The sequence below is a fragment of the Durio zibethinus genome, chromosome 3 (assembly GCF_047325235.1).
Source record: "Durio zibethinus cultivar Kanyao isolate XHJ-2024 chromosome 3, ASM4732523v1, whole genome shotgun sequence".
Classification (NCBI taxonomy): Eukaryota; Viridiplantae; Streptophyta; class Magnoliopsida; order Malvales; family Malvaceae; genus Durio; species Durio zibethinus.
In genome coordinates, this window is record NC_143164.1 from 36,245,843 (window position 1) to 36,273,353 (window position 27,511).

General features: G+C 29.8%; 4 protein-coding genes across 5 annotated transcripts; 2 read left to right on the forward strand and 2 right to left on the reverse strand.

Moving 5' to 3' along the window:
• The first annotated feature begins 118 nt into the window (after nt 1-118).
• On the forward strand, nt 119-1,617 carry LOC111283386 (adenylate kinase isoenzyme 6 homolog). The gene is made up of 3 exons (XM_089758725.1): nt 119-801; nt 899-1,044; nt 1,127-1,617. Exons 1-3 carry the CDS (start codon nt 601-603, stop codon nt 1,311-1,313), a joined length of 534 nt encoding a protein of 177 aa, XP_089614851.1. The 5' UTR covers nt 119-600; the 3' UTR covers nt 1,314-1,617.
• A 559-nt stretch (nt 1,618-2,176) lies between these two features.
• On the reverse strand, nt 2,177-5,853 carry LOC111283384 (oleoyl-acyl carrier protein thioesterase 1, chloroplastic-like). The gene is made up of 7 exons (XM_022871894.2): nt 5,414-5,853; nt 4,730-4,863; nt 4,524-4,637; nt 4,075-4,170; nt 2,987-3,074; nt 2,845-2,913; nt 2,177-2,724 (listed from the first exon to the last, which is right to left on the reverse strand). The coding sequence occupies exons 1-7, from the start codon at nt 5,759-5,761 to the stop codon at nt 2,482-2,484; spliced, it is 1,092 nt and encodes a 363-aa protein (XP_022727629.2). The 5' UTR covers nt 5,762-5,853; the 3' UTR covers nt 2,177-2,481.
• A 7,781-nt stretch (nt 5,854-13,634) lies between these two features.
• On the reverse strand, nt 13,635-15,687 carry LOC111283741 (dolichol-phosphate mannose synthase subunit 3-like). 2 transcript variants are annotated; one of them, XM_022872345.2, is made up of 4 exons: nt 15,458-15,655; nt 14,374-14,533; nt 14,172-14,279; nt 13,635-13,885 (listed from the first exon to the last, which is right to left on the reverse strand). In XM_022872345.2, exons 2-4 carry the CDS (start codon nt 14,473-14,475, stop codon nt 13,826-13,828), a joined length of 270 nt encoding a protein of 89 aa, XP_022728080.1. In that variant the 5' UTR covers nt 14,476-14,533; nt 15,458-15,655; the 3' UTR covers nt 13,635-13,825. The 2 variants fall into 2 exon arrangements, with proteins under 2 accessions (XP_022728080.1, XP_089614852.1); XM_089758726.1 differs by lacking the exon at nt 13,635-13,885 and adding an exon at nt 13,892-14,062 and having other exon boundaries at nt 15,458-15,687.
• Nucleotides 15,688-18,375: 2,688 nt separating this feature from the next.
• On the forward strand, nt 18,376-26,228 carry LOC111283853 (FHA domain-containing protein FHA2-like). Its single transcript, XM_022872484.2, has 3 exons — nt 18,376-19,126; nt 24,876-25,039; nt 25,776-26,228. Exons 1-3 carry the CDS (start codon nt 18,448-18,450, stop codon nt 25,983-25,985), a joined length of 1,053 nt encoding a protein of 350 aa, XP_022728219.2. The 5' UTR covers nt 18,376-18,447; the 3' UTR covers nt 25,986-26,228.
• Nucleotides 26,229-27,511: the final 1,283 nt, after the last annotated feature.

A 27,511-nucleotide genomic window follows, 5' to 3' on the forward strand; every position in this document is an offset into this window, starting at 1 on the left:
TATGAACTGATTGGGTCAATGGCAGGTGATGTTGCTCATTAACGGTACGGGACCAATCATTTGCTATTAACTGTTTACGTCTTAGGTTGTTCTGGTTGTGGTAGATGAAAATTTTAAGCACCTTCATTGATGGCCCAAGCTTCAATCGGTCTAAATGGGATTAAGCATTTCCACTTCCATGGAGCCTTCTGATGGCTACTGGTGGAATGCAAATGTATGTCTACCTCACTCACTTCTCCAAGTGAGAGTAGCGGGTGCCTTCGTGCTTCCACATGAAGATCGGTTCGTTTAAAGGCAAATTAAAACGTAAAACTCTGGTGAAAAGTGAACACAATAGTAGACTGATTCATCGTATTGAACTTGAAATAGTTCAAAACATTGAAATTGACGTCCTCCATCGGCAACAGACCACGCTTTCTGACAGGCCGAGTTCAACCTGAAGAGGTTTCGATGGGCCGAATCGCTTTAGCAGAATTCATAATACATGAAAAAACCCATTTCTTTATCTTTCGTTGTCAAGGAGAAGGTGAAAAACCTGGAATAAGACCTTGAAAACATCCTTCGGTGCACCCAAAAGAGGAAAAACCAAAGTAATTCACTATGGCTCCCGACAGCAACAAGAGAAAGAGGCCGAACATATTGGTGACGGGCACGCTTGGAACTGGCAAAACAATGACGTCTTCTGCTCTGGCGGAGGCCTCCCAGCTGCGCCATATCAATATTGGAGATTTGGTCAGAGAGAAAAACTTGCACGACGGCTGGGACGACGACCTCCAATGCCACGTTATCAATGAAGACCTCATAATTTCACTACTTCCCCTATGCTTTAACCTTATATTTTGTTGATTTATTATCTTGCTTGTTTTCGACGATGATTGTAATGTGTCCAAGCCTGAAGGTGTGTAATGAGCTTGAGGATGTGATGGAAGAAGGTGGAAACATCGTAGATTATCATGGTTGTGATTTCTTTCCTGAACGATGGCTTGATCTTGTGGTAGTGCTTCAAACCGACAACACTGTGTTGTATGACCGGTTGAGTAAGAGGTACCAACGTTCTGTCCAAATGATTAGGCTTTCCAGTTCATTTATTTGGTTTTGTTTTCTAAAAAAAACCCATTTTCTGCAGGGGTTATGAGGGTGCCAAGCTTTCAAACAATATAGAGTGTGAAATCTTTCAAGTTCTGCTGGAGGAAGCAAAAGAAAGTTACCCTGAGGACATTCTTATAGCTCTAAAGAGTGATAATATTGAGGACATCACTCGAAATGTTGCGACCATAACTGAATGGATCAGGAGTTGGCCTCCAACATCTTGAATGAATACAATTTTTGTAATCTGCCCTGCATATGCTGCTTCACCATGTGAAAGAAGCTGCAATTAAGGCTTTCGTCGTGTATGTCTCTATCAAGTTTCCGCTTTAGTAAGGAATCAGTTAATTTTGGTAGTTTGGCTATTTTCATGGATTAGTCTTAGGGTTCTGAATGTGTGGGATTGTGTAACCGATAATTCAAGGAAGAGACTGCTTGTAAAAGAAATGTTTATTCCTGATCTTAGGCTACTTGGCTTGAATCTATAACCCATTTGGATGTGAATGAAATTGAACACGGATTATTAGCCCTGCTCTGTATCAACTCTTTCTATTTAAGACACCGACAGGGAGCATTATATACTCTTTCATTTTGGTTTGTAATGTGAATATCTAAGATGGGAACTCGTGCTTGAGTTCATAAAGCTTAGTTTAGTGCCTACCTGGTACGCTCCGGCTCGGAAGCAGATGATGAAGCAAGAAGGCTTGCCCAGCAGACTTTAGTTCCTGAATCCTATTCACATGGTTCAGTCTGTATCTACTACATATTACTGCGGTAAGTTGAGATGGAGCACCAAATCCTTTTCATAAGCATAGGTCTTTTCATGCAAAGTTTGCATGCAACCAATCTGGAATTTTTCGATTCATGCAATCACCTTTTAAAAATAGCATTCAAGTTCAAAACATTTCCACGGTGATCCATCCAAAGGAGAAGATGCAAGATAATAGATGTCATCTGTTTCTTCTGCATCAACTAGGACACATAGCAAACGTAAATGAAATTTAAGAAAACTGGTTCAATGAGGGATTGGCTGAAAAATGATCCATATACGCTAGACAAATCTGTTCTAAAGCAGAAGTTACTAGATTCATAACCCAGAAGTTCAAATATTATTTATTCCGTAAATAAGACATTAAGGCTTACAAGAAGCAACAGAAGACGAAAGGAAGCACAACTGATTCGTGGATTTTGATGTGGATGCATCAAAGATCATATGCTATATCTAATTCATGATTTATTGATTTTGAGCTCCACACCACAATACACATTCTACGACTGCATTTGAAGCAAATTCCTCCGCGAGTGAATAAGAAAATACAAACACACTGAGAAAAAGAAGAGGTAAACCTGACAATTGATCAAAGCACCAAAAGCACCTTAAACTAAATTATTTCCTCATCTCGCAGGTTTCTTTCTCCACTCAGTACGACCTCGGTTTATTTCCTGTCCATCACTAGAAAATCTCAATAGATGCAAGAACGTAGGGTAGTCTTCTCTTGTACCTGCAGACCCATTTGTTCCCCCGATTGACTCTGGACTGGTAAGCGAATCCACCACATCACCCCGTTGGCATTCCCGCCTATAATCCAATGTTATAGTTTGCAGTTCATGGGTGTCAATAATCTCTTGAGGCATGCTCTGTGAAAGAGTCATGCATAATTGTTAGCTTACAAAATCAACTGGAACAGTTAAACCAGCAATTTTTCAATATTGAAAAATCTTCGGAAAGAGGAATTTTAGGATGTCCTTTCTACTGACCTCCATAACCCATCCAATGTAGGTGACGTAATTGACATGCTGGTTCATGTCCAGATCAACTCTTCTTGGCTACACATTTTAAAAGCACACTAAGGATTTGAAAAAGTATACAAACTAATTTAGATAAATCAGATAATCTTACCATAAGCCCAAGCCTGGAATGCAGGGCAGGATCTTCTAATTTGGGAATTTTCTTCAAACTTTTGTTGTTCGCCTCCGGAAATGCTAATCTGTAAACGCCAGAAGAGGATCAATTAAATAAGAAACAATGTATCCCTTAAAACAAATAGCATAAATGAGAACAGCAAAAATATAATTTGATATTAAGTTCAGCTTTATTAATGACACTGATACATGCTCTAAATCCAAAGGGATTTTTCCTGAGTTGCAAACTTTATCCTGCTAGCTGGAGCATCTATTGTCTTCTGCATTTTTACAACACTTCATGCAACAAAACATCCTAAAATTTGCAACAACTTCAGCATTTAGTCCACCATCTTAAAAGATTAGTGTCAAATTCTGATGATTCAGTTATCATGAGGCATTTATACTATTGACTATGCTATCCAGCTTCAGTCAACTTTGATCAAGAAGTAGACATTCAAAGCAAATAAATTCATAAGTTCTAGTATGCAATTACAACAGAATGTCTCCAAGTTAACCAAAATTCCCCACTTCCTTATTGGCAACCATATCAACAGACTGACATGAAACATAACAGTTGAAATCATAGAGCCATTTCCGGTGTCACTGACCTTACCTCAAAAACAGTTTAGAATAGTACTCTCCATTTCCAAGAAAATTCAATCCCATTTATTTTTGTATATGCAAAAAGAGAGATCCATTAAGAAAATTCGTAAATTGGCCTCTCTTAACCATTTTCAAGCCTTTCAGGCCACAGGCATACACACACACACACAGAGATAAGCATTTTCAAGCCTCTGAAATCTTATGGTAATACTTGCAAATTTTTATGGGTCAGTTGACATTAGACACTTATGCTATTAGGCATCCAGCTTAGATCTCAATTTTGATGAAGCAATGGGCAACGGAAATTGGACAGAAAACTGCTTTAAAGTTAGTTAATGGAATATAATCATGTCATATTTATTTAGCATCCCATTAAATTGTGCAATTAAAAATATAAAAAGTGTAGCATCCCATTAAATTGTGCAATTAAAAATGTAAAAAGTGTTATAGTTTACGCCACTGGTGAAGAAAAGCACCTACTTAGGTTTTCGTGGACAGAAGATTAAATGTTCTTCCCTGACATCATCACTAACTTTCTGCAGCCGCCTAGTGTCCTGGTTCATCATCACCCACTTGCTGAAATCATACCAGATGTGATTAGCTTTCAGAATACATCAAATCTTACACATTAACTCATATCAGCACAGTTAATCTAGAAATGATATAGCACAAATGAAGATATTCAATGGCATTCACGATAGATTATACAGATGGGCAAGAGCAGCAGGTTTTGCAGGATGGTTATTTGCAGGACAGAATCTAAACAACCGGGGAATAATTTCTAATTTTAAAGTAAATGTTCACTGTGGATTAAAGTGTGTAGAAAATTATAGTGCCCTCCGGTCTTTTCATGTTATGAATCTTCTAATATCCACTGAAAAGGAAAAAGGGGGAAGAGGGTTGGGGGAGGAGTGAAGTTCAAGATGCACCCTGTAGCTCTTCCAATAACTTCACCAGTTGCAGAGTCCTTTAGAATCCAGTCCCTTCTGGTTCCAATTCTTCCCTCACTTTGGCACCATGTCTCTATTTCAATCACATCACTCCTACGCCACAAAATCAACATCTAACTGTCAAACATAAATTACAAATGGAAACCATAAATAAATGTCGTTAAATGAAGGAGTAAAATACTCACCAAGCAGGGTATTTGTATATTTCGATGTGCATGCGTGCAGTCACCCATATAAGATGCAATTCTCTCATGGTTTTAGTGGTAGCAAACCCATCCGTTGAAAATCCAACACTTTGAGCATGGTTAGATCCAACCTCCTGCAATGCATAAATTTCCAAAAGATTAAACAAATAAAATTTGAAAAAGCATGTTTCATTTCATCTACAGTTGCTAAAACTTTCCACCTAGCTGTAACAAAATTAAACATACAATATGACCAAACCAAAAAGGAAAGAGCAAAAACTCATGTAGAATTCCTATAATGAAGTTTTATATAAAAATTCCAGTACTTTTAAAAGTTTTAACATTTCATTTAAAAATTTCATTTTGAACTGAAAATTATGACAAGCTTTCCATTGTTTATCAATCCTTGAATAAACATTGTATGTAGATATCGTTTATATTATTAATATATTCAGTGAGATCTATAGATCTACCAGCTTCTCATACTTCCAAATTACACAGAGAAAGCACCAAATCTACCAGTGTAAAAAGAATAATTAAAGAAAGTAAAAAGCAGAAAATGCTTGAAGTTTCATAACCCAGATTCAACTTCGAGTTAAAACAATCCCAAATGCATGCAAACAAATAAAATCAACTTGAAAGTTGAAACCCAAGTTTTGAAAGAACGAAAGAAAGATAAAATACCTGCAAGAGATTAGCAATAGTTTCAACAGTGGCAGTTTTGTTAATTCCAACCTCATAGCACCTCACGATAAACTTTTCTTTATAAGACAATCCATCTTCCGTCAAGCTACCCAATCGGAGCCGCTGAGCAAAACTCCCGGACCCGGATTCGACCAGCTCCGTCCCCGCTTGTTGCTGGGCCGACAGAACTGCTTGAACCAGCGTCAGGTTGAGTCTGCTGGCCGGAGAGAAGGAAACAGAGACTGGGCTCCGCGGACAAAAGGAGAATGGACCAGGTGAACCCGGGAATCTGCATTGGGCCAAGGCCTGAATCTGGTCCGCCACATTGCAAGAAGAAAGCTTCAGCATCTCTGCCTCTTTTTTCTTCCGACAACAAAGACGAGAACCTTAGCTTCAGTTCTTTTGATACTTTGATTTGTTTTTTCCTTTTATGGCGGAGCGGGGAGATTTTGGTCGATATGACCGAGGTCTTGTGGTAGATCGCGGAGGATGATAATGATATAGCCAATGTTTCCAATTGCCACTGGGGTTTGAACATTAATTACGAGGTTGCCATTCTCCGCATGTGCTAATTCATGTCACGTGTACGTCACAAAGTCAATAATTTTTACATTAAGTGGATCTAACACACAACTCGCACCTCCAACATATTTTTTTAAAGAATATTCATATATAAAATATTAATTTTATTTTTTAATAAGTTATAATTTTATCCTTTTTACATATTATGTTTAATGCCCTTAAAAATCCTTTGAAAATAGATTTTGGATAAATTTAATTTTAAGAAATATAATTTCAATAAAAAAAAATGTTACATTCCATTTACACTTCATTCAACATTTAAGATTTTCAAAAGTTCATTTTTTAGAATTTTAAAAAATAAGTTTTGAAAAATACGATTTCAATGAAAAATTTTTCATAAAAATTATAATTTTTATGTGATTTTAACCAAATTAATGAATAAAATATTAGTTTTAACTTAGTGGTTAAAGGTGCTTATGGGAACATCAAGGGTATGATTTTAAATTTTTTTTTTTTTATTTGTACTAAAAATTTACCCTCATGATATAATCAAAAAAATATTAAAATCTTACATGCAATAAATGAAATATTAAAATAATTTGGTGATTTAGGGGTTGGTTTAATAATTTTAGAATTAAGTTTGGATTAAATTTAGATCGAGAGTGAGGTAATTTAAAAGAGAGAAAAATAATATAAGTGAAATATGATGTTGTTGAGATAATGTGTATTTAAAAAAATAGAGAATTATATTTTAAATGTGAGTGTATTTAACAATGAGATGCAAAAAGTGTTTTTATAAATGTAAATAAAATTCTCTTTTTTGTATATTTGTAAATATTAATTATAAAAAATATAAAATTACATTTTATACAAATAATTAAAATGAATAAAGTGTATATTAATAAAATTTTTGAGTGAAATTAAAATTTTTATTTATAAATTAGATTTTTTTACTAATAAAATATTAAAAATGCTAATTTATATATAATATTCCTAAGCTTATGGAACAATTAAGTCCTTGATGATTGTGACTGTGAAGGTGTTGACTGTTGACTCAAGAAAGCAAAGCAAACATTTTAATATAGAGTTAGGAAGAAGGAATATTTATTGTATAAAGGGTGGCTGCTAGGGGAAAAAATTTGAGAAAATTAAAATATGATTTAAAATTATAGTGTATGATTTGATTTGAATCAGATTTGAATATTAAATATATATATTAAGTTAAAATTAAAATATAAAAATTAATAAAAAAATTAATTAAATTAAATTATATATTTTTATTAATTTTTATAAAATAAAAATAATTATTTTATATCTAAATATATTTAAAATATATAAAAACAAAAATTAAATTTAAAACTAAATGAGTCCAACTTATAAATTTTGATTATAAATGATTTCAAAAAAACATCCATTTAAATTCAAATTAAATTTTTAAAATTTTATAATATTATATATTATTTAAAAAATTAAATCAAATTTAATTTGATTCAAACTATTATCACTCAATTGACTAACTTAAAAAAAATGTAAAGTCATGTATAAATAAATATAATCACCTACAATCCAATTTTACTTGTTTAAATTATTTTTATTTAAATTTATAATTTAATTTAATTAACCCTATAATTTAATTAATTTAAAATCCATACCCCTATAATTCCAACTGTAAATTTTTCCCAAAGCAAAATATTAAAATCCTCATTCTCGAATATTTTTAATTTTTCTCCTTAAAATAAATTTTTGTATATTTTATGTCATATCAATTTCATATAATTGATTAAGCGACAAAACTTCCAACGTGGCATTGAGTATCATTTTATTTTTTAAAATTTTTTTCTTATTCCTTTCCTTATCACAAGGCTGCGCTAAGCCCGAAGCTTTTTTTTTTTTTTTTTTTTCTTTCCCCCGATACTTTTGTTAATATTTTTATCTAATTTGATTGTATAGCGTAAAGAGAAATAAAACCCCTTTTCCATTGGATGAAATCATTTTGTTTTATTGTTTTTTATGAAATTTTTTGTTGATAATTTCGCTTATTTTTTTCCCAAATTAAAAAAAAAAAAGGGAAAAAAACATGTGTGGCTTTGTTATCTAAAGGTAAAATTATACATGGGTTTGTGCAGGAATTTGAGTTTTGAATGGGTTGAATTGATTAGGATGGATTTTTTGAAGAATTAGTGTTGTTAATTTGGTGTTTGATAGAATGCCACAAAAAGAGAATATCTTGAGTTGAAATAAAATGATTGTTCAAAAATTGAAAATGGAAAATTTGAAGAAGCTTATAGTTAATTTTTATGGGTTGTTTAGACTGGATATGGACATTAATGATTAAAGCTTGCTTAATATGGAGAGGAAGAGGTTAAATTGTTTAAAGCGACGAAGGAGACGAAAGTAATACCAAAAATTGGCTCCCTAACGCCTCTTTGGTTTACATTTTGACGTGTTTAACCTATTTTTTAAGATTGTAATTGAGTTAGAAACGAATTGATATAATAAAAATTTTAAATTCAATTTAAAAATTATTGTTCCAAACTCAATTTTAATTTAATTAAATTTTAATTTTTAATATGAATTCAACTTGAAATAAAAATTTTGAGCTCACTTAATTAGATTATTTAATAAAAATGAATTTGATTTTCATGCTTGATTTCAAACTTAATTATGTGTTTAAATTCGAATTCAGATTCGAACTTGAATTAATATATATAAAAATAAAACAGTAATTTTATAATTAAAATAATTAAAATTTAAATTTTTAATTAGATTATTGAACTATTTTAGTTAAATATTAAAATATTTAAATTTAACATGTTTAATAAATCGAGCTATTTGAATTCGACTCAACAATTACTTAAATTAAATTTAAATTTTATCTAAATCAAATCTAAATAATTTATAATTATTAACATATCATTTACACTTTTCATATTCAATATTGTCTCGTTTTTTCTAATGCAATATTTGATTAAAGTTATAGCTATTGGATTGTGATTGTACCATAACTTACACTTGTATTTGGACAAGCATGAATTTGCTCTGTTTTGAAATGATTTATACATTTCGTTCTGTTTTTTTAAAGTGACCACCAGTTCTTACCATAAAAGAGAAATTATGCTAAATTTACTTGTACGACACTATGAGTGACAATGGTTGCCGCTAGTAATTTCCGGCAGCCTACCATAATGTATGGCTTTTAAACATTAGCCAACATATTTTTTATTTTCTTTCCGAACACTTTGGTACCGTAGATTCATTTAGAAACTGTTCAGGTAATCCCCCTCGTGTTCATTCATGTCATGATCTTTTAAACTCCAACGATGATTCCTTGTTTTAGTTCTTTTGATGCAACAATACTTTTTTTTTGTTTAGGCTCCATTTGGATTCTATCCGAGCCATGGTGAGGTGCGATTTGCATCATTTTTTTTTTTTTTTGGGCTTAAATCGTGCTATTTTGGTGTTTGGATAACACCAGTAAGTTTTGGTAACCTTCAGTTCTCCACTGAGTTAATCTCCACTAGAGCTCCTAGCTCCAGTGAAAAAATCACTTTCTTTCATCGCGGTTCTTTCAATTTTGTCCTAGTCTTTCTGGTTTTTTTTTTTTTACCCTTAAAGCTATAGTGACTTGACAAAATTATCCCTACCATTTTAACCTTTTACTTTCTTTTTTTTCATTTCTTTATTTTAAAATTTTTTTATTAATTTAATAATAATAAATAAAATATATTAATATTTTGATTAAATAAATTTTTTAAAATTTTAAATGTTATAAATAATATTAAAATATATAAAAATAATTTATCAATATATTTTTAGAATAAATCTTTAATGGTCATTTTCATTATCACTTACTCTAAACACATATTCTACCATTAATTTTAATTTTACCGTTATAATAATTAATTTCATCTCCACTATTATTTTTAATCTCACTTAAATTAATCTTATCATCCATCCAAATGAACCCTTAATCTTACTTTTGTCTCCTTCCCCAAATCTCCCGATTTTACTTAGTGAGCAATCATTTTATTTCAACTTAAACATCTATTTTTACGGTATTGTATCAAACACGAAATCAACTATACTGGTTAAGGATGAGAAAATTTGAAAAAATCAAAAATTGATTTAAAATTATAATGTTTGATTCAAACAATATTGATTTTTTTTCTTATTCGATATAAATTAAATTTAAATATTAAATATATATATATTAGATTTGAACCGAATTTTTTCATTGAAAAGTGAACAACTAAAAAAAAAATCAATCCGAACTCACTTATATATTTTTATTAGTTTTTATAAATATTTTTATTTTTATTTTTATAAAATAATTATTTTATACTTAAATCTATTTCAAATTATTAAAAATCATATTAAAATAATATATAAAAAATTAAAAATTAAATTTTAAAAACTGATAAATGAAATTGAATTGATAAAATTCATTTTGTTTTGAATCGAATCACATGAAAATTTGATATAAAATTTAAATTTTTAAAATTTTATACATTATCTAAAAAATTTAAATTAAATCCAATTCAATTTAATCCATTATCATTCATAATACTAACTTTTTAAAGAATCCATCAAAATTAATTCAACTCAATTAAACTGAAATTCTTGCTCTAACTCATACATAATTTTACCTTTTACTTCAAACAAAGCCAAATAGTTTTTTTTTTATTTTTTTATTTGGGAATGGTGAAGTCATGGACATGTTATAAAACAAAAAAACGAGTGAAACTATCACCCAAAAACTTCACAAAAACAACAAAAACAAAATGATTTCATCCAATGGAAAGGGGGTTTTATTTATCTTTACACCATACAAAGAAATTAGATTAAAATGATTAACAAAAGTATTGGTGGAAAACCAAAAAAAAAAAGATTAAAAGAGCTTTAGGTTTGGTGCAACACTCTTCAAGAAAAGGAAAGGAATAAGAAACAGAAAAATAAAATAAAATAAAATGATACTCAATGCCACGTTGAAAATTTTACCACTTAAATAATAAAAAATAAAATAAAATAAAATAATACTCAATGCCACATTGAAAGTTTTGCCCCTTAAACGATATGAAATTGATACCACTAAAGATTAAAATAATTCTTATTAAAAAATAAATATTTTAATATATTTTATCTCCAAAAAAAAGTTTTATAATATTTTATTCATTTTGAGATTATAATATCTTTTACATTAAAATAATCCATTTTCACAGCATTTGTCTTTTTTTTTTCAAAAAAATTTAAAAATAAATAAAATATTTAATCTCTTAAGATAAAATAAGATGTGTCATATTTAATAATATAAGATAAATAATTACAAATTATATATTTAAAATGATCTTAATAAATTATTACTAATAAAACTCAAATTCAAAATCTCTTAATAAAAAAAAATCTTAATTAATTAAATTAATCACTTATTAATTATTCTTTAGCATTTATCTTAAATTACTTTTGATTGCGTCAACTTTAAAGTGGGTGAGCATTTAATGTTAATATGCTTGATGTAATTGACTTCATTTCGTCATCATTTGAGGTTGATTTTGATTTTAAAACTTTTGAATCATATCAAAATTTGGTATAATGGGAAATAAAAAACTTTGGAATTTAGCCAAATTTTAAATCATCACCATTGGGGCTTTCGTCTTAAAATTTTTTTGCTCTTACCAAATATAATATTAAAGTGGCTTTTGTTTCAACTTTAATTCTATGTTTGGTAAGAACGGAACAAATTCAAGACATTATTGAGGCGTCGAGGGCACAGGAAATGTTGATTGGTTGTCACAGCATCAATGATATTATGGCAATATCTTACTTATAAAAATATCAAAGCTCCATGTGGTCAAGTTTTTTCTAAAAATATTCACTTTCAACACTCTTTAAAAAAATCATAATTTGAAAATAAAAAAAATAAAAAGGTATTATAAATGTTAACATTTAAATTTTAAAATTTTTGGATGTTACCATTTAAAAGTGATTAGGGGTGAGAAAAAAATTTGAAAAATTCAAAAACTGATTTGAAACCATTGTATTTGATTCTATTTGGATCGATTTTTTTATTCTGTTTGGATCAAATTCGAATATTAAATATATATATTATGTTCAAATCGAATTTTGAATCACAATATAAAAAATTTAAAAAAAACATAATTGAACCAAATTATATATTTTTATTAGTTTTTATATATATATATATATTAAATTTTTATAAAATAAAATAATTACTATCTATAAAAATCTATTTAAATATATTAAAATTTTAATTAAAATAATATATAAAAATAAAAAAATTAAATTTAAAAATCAATAAACCGAATATAATTGAATCAGTAGAATTGAATTCGAATCGAATTGATTTAAAAAAAAAATTGATTAAGACTCAGATCGAATTTTAAAAATTTACAATATTATCTATTATCCAAAAAAATTAAATTGAATTCAACCTGATTTGAATTGTTATCATCTCTAAAAATGATTACATAAAAAACTTGAAATTTAGTTAAGTTGTTTCATATAATACTATTAAGCAGTGATATTTAATAAATTTAAAATTCAAATCACAACACTTATAATATCTTTTGTTAATTTAAATTGTAATTTCTTTTATATAAAAAATAAAATAATTATATAAAGTAACTTAAATAAATTTATAATTCACATAAAAAATAACTTTACAGCCAATGTTTTATTTTTAGTAACTCTTCAATTAAAAATTATGAAAACATTAAATGCATTTAAAAATTAATATTTAACATATAACTAAGTAAAATAGACCGTCCAAAGGTCGAGTTATTAACAAGTGAATTTCATGCATATTTTTTAAGTTTAGGCTCAGCACGTGATATTATTATATTCTTTTGATTTTAATTTTTAAAATAGATTTGAAATTATTTTAATAATAAATACAATATAAATGGGCCGATCCAGCTTATATATGATAGGAGAGATTTTCGATAAACGAAGCATGAAAAAAATTGTATAGAACAATTATATTATATTAACATATTTTTTTTAATCTAAATTTTAACACGTAATTGTATTTATAAAAAAATTAATTATTTATTAGATATTAAAATAAATATTTATCATTTAAATATATAGTAAATTATAATTTTTTCAACAACATAACTACATGACAATATTTGAATAAAATGAACATATATTGAAATAATTGCTTCATGTACGAAACATCATTTGCATAGCGTTAGCCATTCAATGAAGATTTGAACCTAATCGAGTGGTGCCAAAACGATTCACTAAAAGCCGAGACTGAGCTTTCCTGAAATGAGAGAAGAGGTTGGATGATCCAATTCTATACAAAATGGTTACGGGGCTGCAATTTCTTCCTCGCATTTCTCTGGTATGAAAGTGACAATTCGTTTGCATTTCTCTTGCACGAAGATAAATATGATAATTCGTGTATTCATATCATATAAAACATTAACAATTTATATATTCAGATCACGTTTTACAAAAATTACATATAACAATTCATATTATCACAAAAATATAAAATATATATTTATTGTTTTGTTAATCATATTTATGATTTTTATTAAAATTTTAAACTGTCACTTTCATATCTCTCTTATTCGTATCGTATTATCATATCATATTTTAAATTATTAAATCTACATAAAAATGAGGATTTATTTACCTTCCTTATATTATATTATACTTTAAATGGGCTAAATTGAGGGGAAAATTACTCAACAACTATGATAAACCCCAAAATATTTCTCAATACAATTATAATTCTTCTATGAAAGGTATGTATACTTTGAAGTTTGTTCCCAATCTGTAATTTTCCTCTCTGGTCCATTGACAAAGCTAGCAGCAATTTGTTCTGACTTGGGTCCAAGAAGAGACATTACAAAGCAACCATCACTTACAACCAACATCAACCCCGCTTTGCTTCAGAAAGCCCTTGGCCTCAGCAATGTCCTATAAACATTCCACATATTATCGAACCGCGGAAAATAAATCAAGCCAACAAATTATAATAATCGTCAGCACAAACTTATTAAAACTTCCCCAAAAATGTTACAAACAGATTGCTTATAGCAGATGAGAAGAAAATTCAAGTTCCAGGTCCCAACCACAGTAGATATTATCAGCCTCCTAAAAAACACAGTGGAAAAACAAAAGGAGAGGAAAGGAAAAGGGGAAGACGTTCCGTTATATAATTTAAAATCTTGTAATAATAATAAAAAATTTAAAGATGAAATACCTGCTGCAGCAACAATGCTTCTTGAGGGCAAGTTGGGAATCTCATTAGACCAACTCCAACCATTAATAAACCATAGCATCCAAGTGACACAATAAAATAGATAGGTAGCTGGAAAATTTTTATAGTGCAAAGTAAGTGGTAACGCATTAGAACAAGTGGATACAAATAAAACAAGATCATTAAGGCAGAAAAACAAACTCACCAACCAGGTATGGCTTTGTGGCAATATGGATGCCTGCAAGAGGCCAATCCAAAGTGCAGAGATGACCAGCAGCAGAGAGAAAATCTTCAAAACATGCTTCATCGGATTGGCAATGATAATTAGCTCAGAAGTCCTGATTTTATTTCAAGCCCGATGATGCCTAGGCAAAAAGCAAAAATACAAACAATCAAGTGATGTATCAAAGACTCAAGTATTGATAACCACTCAATGCACCTAATGCGTGTCTATGCATGAGCATGTCGAACTTGTATGTGATATTTATAAAATAACCAAATATACAAAGATTTATATAAATAAGAAAAACGCATAGCAATGAGAAGCTAAACTGCAAAACAAAGTGGAAAAATCATCAAGAAAGAAATTCCTGAGATAAAACATAAACAACATCCAATTTGTCTACTCTCGGTCGGAAACACCCAAAAAAACATGAATAAGCAGAACAGAAGCCCTGACTCGTATGCTTAAAATAAACAAAGAGGGCCTTAATGACATCTTTAATATCTTGTTCGCTCTAATCGAACCATAAAATTAGCAGGGACAGAGTTTAGATTGCCCTTTTGTAAAATGACTAGAGGTTCAACATTCATAGCTAAGGAGAAAAAAAAAATGCTGTTTTGGCATGATCAAAACAATGTGCAACACTGTAAACACAGACGTATCAAGAAAAACATAAATGAAATTTCATTATTATTGCATGATAATGGAACTCAAAGCCCTTTAGCAAAAAATTCCCAGAACATCAGCTGGCAAATTCAAGTAAAGGGATAAACTATTTCTCAAATCTAAATTACATAGCTCAAAAGCCTAAAACCAATCATTTAAGCAAACTAAAACCCATTCAAATGATGAAAATGATCACACACAAAAAGAAAAGAAAAGCAACCCAAACGGTTCAAAACTATAAGCTGACAAAGTCCCATTTTGCTTTTGCATCAATGGAACTCAATGCCCTTGCGCAATTTCCCAAAGAAAATCAGCTGGCAGTTTGAATTAAGATTTATTTTTCTAATGTAATTAAACAATCAGATGAAAAACGAGTAAATGGGCTGATAAAAGAGCATACCTTTAACTAAAAACACGCCGACAGAAGAGTAGAGTCAGATGGGACGGCAGCCGACGATAGGAAGAAAAAAATGAAGAAGAAAACAGGACAGAACAATGGCTGAGCGAAGGTGTTTTTGCTATGTACGGCCACGGAACTTGGGTCATTTGATTTGGGCTCTTCTTAAATCAAGCAGGAATTTGTTTGGTTTTTTGGTTTTCGTATCCCTTCATACGGGCGGGTTCAGATAGGTGGGCTGGCTAGCAGCCATGGATAGAACAAAGAAACAAAGCTGGGCTTTAAGGCAAGAGAAAAAGGCACCAGAGTCCAGAGAAAACAAAGCTCCGATATCAGTGTGTTTGGTTATAAAATAAAGGTCAAATTATGCGATTAATCTTCATAAGTATATAAAATTTAAACTCTAGTTTTTATATAATAATTTATATAAATTAAATTATTATATTGGTTTATTTTAATAATATTTATTCAATTAATAATAGTATTATTTGATTTTCGTTAAATTAATTGATGTGATCATTGATCACATTGACTTAGCATTAACTTTAATGATGTATCACTGATTTGTTAATGTGTCAGTTAAACTTAATTAAATCAATTATTAAATTATATAAATAGTTTTTATACTCATACGAAATTTAAAATTTTATCTCTTTATTTTAATGAAATTTAAAATTTAATTCCTTTATTTACATGAATTTTGAAAATAGTTCTTTTACTATACAAATATTTTGAATTTTTTTTTATTTTAATAAATATGTTAAAATTTAAAAATATTTTAGTTTACTTAATATATTAGTTGTTATTATATATAATTAATTATTAATAATATCATATTAATAGTAAAATATTTTGAATTTTTTTATTTTAGTAAAAATGTTAAATTTTAAAAATATTTTAGTTTCTTTAATATATTAGTTGTTATTATATATAATTAATTATTAATAATATCATATTAATAATATTATTATTATCATTTATGTTAATAAATTATAATATTAATAATTTAAATTAACATATCAAAGTTAATATTATTTTAGTTAGTATAAATATATCATATGACAAATTTTATAATAAACAAAACTATTCAATAGAATTGCATTTTATAATGAATTCGAAATAGATTATAAATAAAATGATCATTCCATCTAACCAAACAAAATAAAAGATTCATACGTAAATTCTTATGAGGGACAAACTCTTATCCATTTTAAAGACAAACATTGAATCATAATAAAATGAAAAAAGGAAATTATTTATTTGATAAATCAAAATATCAATATTGTGTATCATAATGAGAACTTTCAATTTTTTTAGTATTCAAAAAAAATTATTTAAATAATTGTGTTAAATTAAATAATAAGATTAATTTTACAATTAATGCACATTGAGTTTAGCAAATTACTTTAATGTATTTAAAATCTTGAATATATATTTGACTATAAAAAATCATTTAAATATGGTTTAATTTTAAAGAATATAAAATTTTAGTTATGGTTAATTTAACCCTAATGGGATGCAATTATAAATCAAATTTATTAGATAAATTAATAAAAATAATAATTTTATTAAAATTAGATGGTGACAATTTTATATTATTTATGTACAATTTTGGGACATATTTTTAATATATTGGTTTAAAAATTATTTTCATATGACCGTAATATATTATAATTATGATAGAAAAGTGTGACTAAATTAATGACATATATATATTTTATAACATAATGCAATAAAAAATAGCAATAGAACTAATAATAGTATTTTACAAGAGTAACAAAAAATTATGATAGATTTAATGACAATATATAAAAATTTGTGATTAAATATTGTGATAGATTTTTCAATATTATCATAGAATATTATGATATAATATTGTAACAATTTTTAAAATTTAATGTTTTAAAAAATATAAATTTTCTAAAAATTTAAAATATTTTTTGTGTCAAAATAATTAAATTTCAAATTTCATATGAGTACGATAATTATTTGTATAATTTAATATTTGATTTCAACAATCCTAATTACCACATTAATAAGTAAATGTCATGTCATTAAAGTAAATGTTACGTCAACATAGTTAATGGTCACGTTTGTTAATTTAATAGGGATTAAGTAATATAATTATAAATTGGATCAATATTGATAAATTAAATTAGTGTGATAATATAACTTTTGTAAATTATTATATAGGACTAAAGTTCAAATTTCATATTAGTATAATAATTAATTCCATAATTTGACCTAAAATAAATTAGGTTGACGAATTAAACTAAAAATTTATATTTTTTATTGAATTAATTTTAAAATATAATTTTAAAATAAAGTATATTAAATTATAATGATTTATTTAAATAGTTTTATTTTTTACATATTTTAATATATGTATCAATTTTAATTTAATAATATTTTGTTAGTTATTAAAGTTAAATATATAAAAAATAATTATTTATAAATTACATAATAAAACGTATTTAAATATTTAATTTATATGAATTTTTAAAAATATTTATATTTTATTATATAACTTGACATATATTTTAATTCATGGTATAAAATAAAATAATATTAATGTTATCAAAAAATTTTAACAAAAAAGAGTTTTTTTAAATAATTTTTTTCATTTAACTTATTTAATAAATCATTATATTTAATTTTATTTTTACTGTTTTATTTATAAAAATAATTAATAAATTTAATTAATGTATAAAAATTAAATAAGAAAAAATGGGTTAATAAATATAATTTATTATTAAATTTAGTTAAAATATTTAAGTACAAAATTTAAAATGGTAATGACATTATTCATAGATATGCTAATCATCTTTTTTGGAAACTTTGCATTTAAATCTTTAACCTACCAAATAAATCAACTTTTCCAAAATTTAAAATTGAAAGGTAAAATAGTAATTTCACAACGGAGTTGTAGATTACTGATTAAAAAAAAACAAATTGAATTCAACCAAACAGTATAAACGCCAATCGAATTGAAAATGCAATCTAAAGCAATGGGGACGACGAGTGGGAGCAACGTGGAGGCGGGGTTCGCGAAGCTACAAGGCGAAGACTTCGAGTACTATATGCAGACCTACTCCATAATGCTCGGCCGCAACTCCAAGAAATCGACTGTTGATGTCGACTTAGCGAGCCTGGGCGGCGGCATGAACATTTCCCGCCACCACGCCCGAATCTTCTATGACTTCACGCGTCGCCGTTTCGCACTTGAAGTCCTCGGGAAAAACGGCTGCTTTGTCGAGGGCGTCCTCCACCTCCCAGGTAACCCTCCCGTCAAGCTCGATTCGCAGGACCTCCTCCAAATCGGCGACAAAGAATTTTACTTTCTTCTCCCGAAGAGGAGTATTCTCGGCGGGCGCCCTGGGCCTAGGCACCATGTTTCGACTTACAAGACAATGGGGACGGGGGCGGCTTCCGGTAGTGTATCGCATCATGATTACCATGGCGGGGGGGAGACAGGGAGGACCGTGGGATCCGTGGCGGGATCTGCTGTGGTGGCAGCGGGGGCAAAGAAAGGGAAAGGAAGAGAATATTACGAGGAGGAGTACGCGGAGCAAGAGGATGTTGGGAGTGCTGGGAAGATGGCTAGGAGAGAAGATTGGTATGGTGGGGCAGAGGCCGGGTCCGGAGGAAGGGCGGGGTTGGCTGGAGGATCAGGTCAGTAAAATTTATTTATTTTTATGGTTTTTGTAAAAGGTTTATCATTTATGCTATTGTTTAATTAAATTTTGACTTTTTCTTTTTTGGTAGTTGTGATTATGGAAATCTATGAAGAAAATTTGTCATTCTCTAATAATTGCTTTGAGAAGTTTATGATTTTATAAATATGTAGTGACTGATATATACTGTGAATTGGATTTTCTTGTTGTTTTGGGATTATTTCTGCATTCTTGTATGCAGAAGTATTCCGACATTCGTTCGATAGCTAAGAGATTTGTCATTTTAGTTCAGAAAAATGACAGATCTTGGTTTTCGAGAATATGTTTGAGTTCTGCTATGGCTAGCCTGAACTATTTAGCTGCTGCCTGGCGCGTTCTTTGCAATGTTATTCTTCTTGGTTTTTTTGGCTTTGATAGTTACTTGTGGTTGCAGGACTCAAAAAGCGTCGCTAGATTGAACTCGAATCCTTTTTCCTGGTGCTCTTTTATTTCCTAGACATTATCCTTGTTGATTTCCTGCTTTAATCTCTGTCATCACTTTCTAGCAGTGTCCGTTTGTATTCCAATAAATTACTACAAATGAATTAAGGTTTTCGACCTCTGTTGTTACGTTTGCAGTTGATATGATGTTGTTCTCATTTTAGTTATTTTTTCTTGGTTCTTTGTTGGGAAATAGTTGTTGTTACACTGTCAGCAGAGCCTTACTGAAGTTTAGATTCTTTAATGCTCTAGATAAAAATAAATGTTGAATAAGATGCATATAGTGGATGGCAGATTCTTAGAATTGGCACTGTTTAGTTCTATCTAACTAAAGTTAGGGATTATTGTATCAGTGCTTATAGTTCTTCTCTTTCTATAGCACCTTTTGAATCTTGATCTGCCTTTGTAGAATTTGCACTAATCCATTGTTTTATCCTGGTTCTGAGTTATTTTTATTTCTTTGGAAGCTTTTAAAGATGCTCTCTAGGAATTACACTCTGTAGAACTTCCAATGCAGTCATCTTGAAACTTATAATGAACCTAGTGTAGTAACGACTCCATAGAAGAGAGAGGAGATGAAAGATGATGTTTGGCATTATTGATTGACACTGGTTTAGCACTTTATGGATGTTATAAATTGCCATAATTGGTCAGTAATGGTGGCATATTTTGGTATTGTGGCATTCGCTCAACCAGCACTTCCATGCTCGCCATTTATTTTCCTTTCTCACACTATTATAGGGTGTTGATTCTTCTATTTCATCTGACTCTTTGTTATTAGGCTTATTAGCATAGCTTGGTATTAGTCAGATTGTGTCATCTAAATCTTGAAGCATGATTAGGAGAAGCATTTGGTTGGTTCGGTTAATTCGGTTGTAAATTTTCTAAAACCAAAATAACTGAACTGATAACTAAAATATTGGTAACTGTAATTAACTGGACTGACTTAAGTCGTTCGGTTACGATCGGTTATTTTGGTTATGTTTGCATGTGTTAACCAATTTTCAACATGTTAATAATATAATATCCTTTGAAAGGAAAATAAATATGTTAGTAATAGGCTATTGTAAGATCTCTGTCTTCTTAAATAAGGCAAGCAATTACAGTCCATAAATCTCAACAAATTATACATGCATTTATTCAATTTAAATTGACTCAGTGGAATACTAATACTACCAATAAATGAGATAAAAGATGGCTTTAGATTAGCAAAGGGAATTTGAACCGAAACAAAATTTAACCAAAAGAAAGTCACTAATCTTTGCCTGCCTCCTGGTGCTGAGGTACCAGACCTGCTGGTGTCTGGTGGAGGAAGAACAGAAGAAAACTTAAGTCGTTGACTGCAAAAGAAATGCAGCCGTCAGCTGTGTTGTGTCAGGTGTGGTATGGCTGAATGGTGGTGGCTGTCGTTACTTAAAGAAACCAAAGAAAGGGAAGAAATTAGAGGTGAATCACAGAATCAGTGAAAAAATCAGAGATGAAAGGGGAGAAATCAGATTCAGAGGCAGGAGGCTTGTGGGTGGTGGCATGGTGCCGTGGTGGGCTGGTGCAGTGGTGCCAAAAATAAGAGGAACCAGGAGAGTGAGAGGAGAATTTCGACCCTAGAGGAACTGCAATTGGAGGAAGAAAAACAGGGCTGGGATTTATTGAGTTAAATAAAATGGATGGGTATTATTGGGTTCAGGTATTAAATATTAATAATATATTTATTATTTTAAATATCTAATTAATTTAGAAAAGACCAACAACTAACCAAAATACCCGGCTTAGCTGACTTCAAAGAAACCGACTAGATTTTACTGAAAAGGGTTGATTTCGTTCCGTTATTTCAGGTATAACGGTAAAATGCTCTCTCCTAAGCATATTAGTGGTACATCTTGCCCCCTGAACCTGAAAATAAGCAAGAATCTAGTAGACGAAGTATATTTTCCAATTATCACGTAGCCTATGAGGTTTTAGGTATATAATTTATGTTAAATTAGTGATGATTGCTATCTCTATCATTTAAGAAAGTTCCTTTAAATATTTTTAGCACCAAAATGATTTAGAGGATTTCATGAAGTGGTGTCATTGTCTTTTGATACTCTTCTCACTTATCAGTTTTTCACCCTCGTACATGAACATTCATTCCTTAATGCTGTTCTCATTTCAACATTTTCCCTTTATAATTTCCTGAACTTAGTAACCAAAAGTACATCCTTTTCATTGACTTTATGGATATCGAAATACCTGATTTAACCAACTTCAAACCAAAACCAAAAAAATCGACTCAATTTTGCTGAAAAAGGTCTATTTCGTTCAGTTATTGCGGTTATAAAAGTTGAATGCTCTCCCCAAAGTGTACTAGTGGTACATCCTGTCCCCTCAACCTGAAAATAAGCAAGAATCTAGTAGACAAAGTATATTTTGCCAATTATCATGTAGCTTATGAGGTTTTTTTTTTTTTTTTTTTTTTGAGGATGTTAAATTAGCGGTGCATTGCTGTCTCTATCATTTAAGAAAATTCCTTTAAATTTTTACAGCACCAAAATGATTTGTAGGATTTCATGAAGCGGTTTCATTGTCTTTTGATACTTTTTCTCACTTATCAAATTTTCACCCTTGGACTTAAACATTCATTCCTTAATGCTGTTCTCATTCAATTCCATCAACATCTTCCTTTTTAATTTACCTTAACTTAGAAACCAAAAGTACATCTTTTTTATTTGCTTTATGGATACTGAAATACGTAATTTAACCAACTTCAAACCAAAACCAAAAAACTGACTCAATTTTACTGAAAAGGGTTGATTTCGATTGGTTATTTCGGGTATAACAGTCGAATGCTCTCCCCTAAGCATATTAGTGGGATATCCTGCCCCCTCAACCCGAAAATAAGCAAGAATCTAGTAGACGAAGTATATTTTCCAATTATCAAATAGCCTATGAGGCTTTTTCTTTTTTTGAGTATTGCCTGTGAAGTTTTAGGTATATAATTTATGTTAAATTAGCGGTGCATTGCTATCCCTATCATTTAAGAAAATTCCTTTAAATTTTTATAGCACCAAAATGATTTGTAGGATTCATGAAGCGGTTTCATTGTCTCTTGATACTCTTCTCACTTATCAGTTTTTCACCCTTGTACGTGAACATTCATTCCTAAACGCTGTTCTCATTCAATTCCATCAACATTTTCCCTTTATAATTTACCTGAACTTAGAAACGAAAATTACATCTTTTTTATTTACTTTATGGATACTGAAATACCTAATTTAACCAACTTCAAACCAAAAAACTGACTCAATTTTACTTAAAAGGGTTGATTGCATTCAGTTATTTCGGGTATAACAGTCGAATGATCTCCCTTAAGTGTACTAGTGGTATATCTTGCCCCCTCAACCCGAAAATAAGCAAGAATCTAGTAGACGAAGCATATTTTCCAATTATCACAAAGCCTGTGAGGGTTTTTCTTTTTTTGAGTATTGCCTATGAAGTTTTAGGTATATAATTTATGTTAAATTAGCAGTGCATTGCTATCTCTATCATTTAAGGAAGTTCCTTTAAATTTTTATAGCACCTAAATGATTTGTAGGATTTCATGAAGCGGTTTCATTGTCTTTTGATACTCTTCTTACTTATCAGTTTTTCACCCCTTGTACATGAACATTCATTCCTTAATGCTGTTCTCATTCAATTCCATCAACATTTTACCTTTATAATTTACCTAAACTTAGTAACCATCTTTTTATTTACTTTGTGGATATTGAAATACCTGATTTAACCAACTTCAAACCAAAACAGAAAAAACCGACTTGATTTTACTGAAAGGGGTCAATTTTGTTCAGTTATTTGGGGTATAACAGTTGAATGCTCTCCCCTAAGCATACTAGTGGTACATCCTGCCCCCTCAACCTGAAAATAAGCAAGAATCTAGTAGATGAAGTATATTTTCCAATTGCCACGTAGCCTGTGAGATTTTTTTTTGAGGATTGCCTATATAATTTTTGTTAAATTAAAGATGCATTGCTATCTCTATCATTTAAGAAAGTTCCTTTAAATTTTTATAGCACCAAAATGATTTGTAGGCTTTCATGAAGTGGTTTCATTTTCTTTTGATAATCTTTCTCACTTATCCTTGGACATGAACATTCATTCCTTAATGCTGTTCTCATTCAATTCCATCAACATCTTTCCTTTTTAATTTACCTTAACTTAGTAACCAAAAGTACATTTTTTTATTTACTTTATGGATACCAAAATACCTGATTTAACCAACTTCAAACCAAAACCGAAAAAACTGACTTGATTTTACTGAAAAGGCTCGATTTTGTTCAGTTATTTCTGGTATAACAGTTGAATGCTCTCCCCTAAGTGTACTAGTGGTACATCCTGCCCCCTCAACCTGAAAATAAGCTAGAATCTAGGAGACCAAGTATATTTTCCAATTACCACATAGCCTATGAGATTTTTTTTTGGGGATTGCCTATGAAGTTTTAGGTATAGAATTTATGTTAAATTAACGATGCATTTTTATCTCTATCATTTAAAAAAGTTCCTTTAAATTTTTATGGCACCAAAATGATTAGTAGGATTTCATGAAGCGGTTTTATTGTCTTCTGATACTCTTTCTCACTTATCCTTGGACATGAACATTCATTCCTTAATGCTGTTCTCATTCAATTCCATCAACATCTTCCCTTTTTAATTTACCTTAACTCAGTAACCAACAGTACATTTTTTAAATTTACTTTATGGATACCGAAATACCTGATTTAATCAATTTCAAACCAAAACAAAAAAAACCGACTCAATTTTACTGAAAAGGGTCGATTTCGTTCAGTTATTTCGGTTATTACAGTCGAACGCTCTCCCCTAAGTGTACTAGTGGTACATTCTGCTCCCTCAACCAGAAAATAAGCAAGAATCTATTAGATGAAGTATATTTTCCACTTACCAGTAGCCTATGAGGTTTTTTTTTTTTTTTTTTTTTTTGAGGATTGCCTATGAAGTTTTAGGTATATAATTTATGTTAAATTAGCGATGCATTTAAATTTTTATAGCACCAGTTGTAGGATTTCATGAAGCGGTTTCATTGTTTTTTGATACACTTTCTCACTTATCCGTTTTTCACCCTTGGATGTGAACATTCATTCCTTAATGCTGTTCTCGTTCAATTCCATCAACATCTTCCCTTTATAATTTACCTGTACTTAGTAACCAAAAGTACATCCTTTTTATTTACTTTATGGATAATAAATGCTGTTTCATTGGCCTGGTAATATCTGCAGATCCTATAGAGAAGGGAGAGGGAAAATCAAGAGTTGACCGTGAATCCGATAATCAACAACTTATGCAATTGGAAGAAAAGGATGTTGTGTCATCTGTAGCTACTGTGCTTTCTGATATGTGTGGTCCTGGAGATTGGATGCCCATGGAGAAACTCCATTCTGAGGTTAGTTTTAAGCTTAGGCTGATCTATTTTTTTGGATAAGTTTAGGCTGATCTAAATCTTATGCTATGTTCCTTTTTAGCTTTTGACCTTGCATCTTTCTAGTTTTATTATTATTCTTTTTTTGCTGATGACACCTCTGGCCATTTGACTGTAGTCCTTATGCTTATTTTGATTCTCCCCTTATTGATGTGCTTTACTATGCTTTAAATACTTTGACATGGAAATGATTTTCTTCTATATTTGGCTCTGAAATTTTAACAAAGTAGGAGTGCGCTTGGGACATTTCCTGCTTGATTGCTGTGAGTATTCTTAGAGGATGATAATGACAACAAACACCACAAGCAGTGCTACTTTTTTTTTTTTTTTCCTCATTATCCTTCTTTGCACCTCTGGAATTTGGAGGAGCAAACGAGATTTATTCAGTTCGTTGTTATAATTTAATGATTTTAAAATGCAGAAACTATTCCCGCTGCTAAATTACATGTCTTAAATGGCTACAAATTGAATATTTGGTTATTATATCTCATTGGCATATTTCCATTGGATGTCTAAAAAAGCTAACAAATCTTTAGAAAAGTAGAATGCATATTTCATTGACTAATGTTTGCTTGAACGGCTCTGATCATTGTTGCCAGCATTTTTTCTTTCTCATTTTGTTTATCCAAGTCCCCTAATTTTTTAACCTTAAGATTTTACAAGATTGCTTGCTTTCTTTAATTTCGTATTTCTTCTTCAGTTGTTAGAACAGTTCGGTAGTATCTGGCATCACAGCCGAGTTAGAAGATATCTTACATGTGAGGACTGGCCTGGTCCAGAATCCAAGGGGAAACCTTGGTATGGTCTGCTTATGTTGTTAAGAAAAAATCCTGAACACTTTGTTATCAACACAAGATCCAAGGGCCGGGTAGCCCTCGAATTCGTCTCTCTTGTATCTTTGATTTCATAGTGTAATGGTCGGGAAGCGTCAAAAGGCACTTGCCCTTGCTTGGTCATCTTACATGTCTTGAGAACCACCCATATTGATCTAACAATTGGCTTGTTGGGTAAATGTATCTGGATGGCATGGAATTAAGATTTATTGCTAGCATTTATTATTTTGCTGTTTTTTAGATGAATTCTCTGTACATTTTATGGAACTTTCCTTCCAGGAAAGATTGCCTTTCATGAATTATGCTGTTATTATACCAAATATGCTCGTATTCACATCCTTTTGAAATTATTTTGTGAACTCAACTGGGATTGTTACAATGATACTAGCAGTTTTTAGATGGTTACCCCTGCTAGCGGCTATGCGAGTTATGGTTAATAACCTAGTTGGAATGTCACGTGGTCATTACCTCCTTGGCGGCCAAAACCGGATTCATTGATGTGTGTAACGGTTATGCTTATACGTGTAAAGATCTTTCTTTTCCTGTATGATATGTGCTTAACTTTTTTTGGAATGCTTGACGTGATAGGAGCATATTTTAAAGAACTGCAGAGGAAAATGTTATGAACAGAGAAGCAAACAAAAACCCTAAAAATCATTTTTAACAGATATTAAAATGGGTTAAAGAACGTTTTCAACAAAATTTAATGGGATTGGATATTAGGAAGATGAATGTGAGAATATGATATGAAAATAATACAAATAAAAGATATAAATATAATATAATTTAAATTTTTTTAAAAATTATAAATAAAATTAATAAAATTTAAAATTATATTTTATATTTTTTATCCATATAAATAATATATTATTTTCATAAAAATTATAATATAAATATAATATTTTACGCGATATAACACCACGTATCAAATTTTCGAGCACAAACAAACAATCCAGCTTATAGTTTCTTTGCTCATAGTTGACCGTAAGTGCTCCTTATTGGCGAGGTTTTTGTCCTCGAGCTGTCTGCATCAAGTACCTGTTGCAGATAGCAGGGAACAAACAATACATAACGAAACTACGAAGTTGTTGGGATAATGGGGTCGGCTAAAACTTGGTCAGCAAGTTCACTTCAAAATTAAAACAATAATTTGGCAAAATTCCAATGCAAGAATCCAAATTTTAGATTCATTTCAATCGTTTTATTGATTACTGCTTGACTTTAGTTTATACCATCACTCTTTGTCTAATGATAATTTGTATATTTATATTTATTTTATATTATATGTAAAATATAAAATTTTAAAAAAATTTATATTGATAGTCAATGCAAAATATATATATTTTTATTTTTATTAAATTTTTATATAATTTTTATTAAAATTTTAAATCGTATAATTTTTATTTTTTTAAATATGACTAGTGATATTAATTTTAATAAAATTAAAAATAATGATGATGATGAGATTCGTTACTATAGTGATGAAACTAAATATTATAACTTTGAGATTAAAATCAATAAAAAAATATATATTTAGATACAAATACGACGATAATGGTGAGATAAAGTGTAATTAAAAAAAATTATTATGGACGTTAAATTA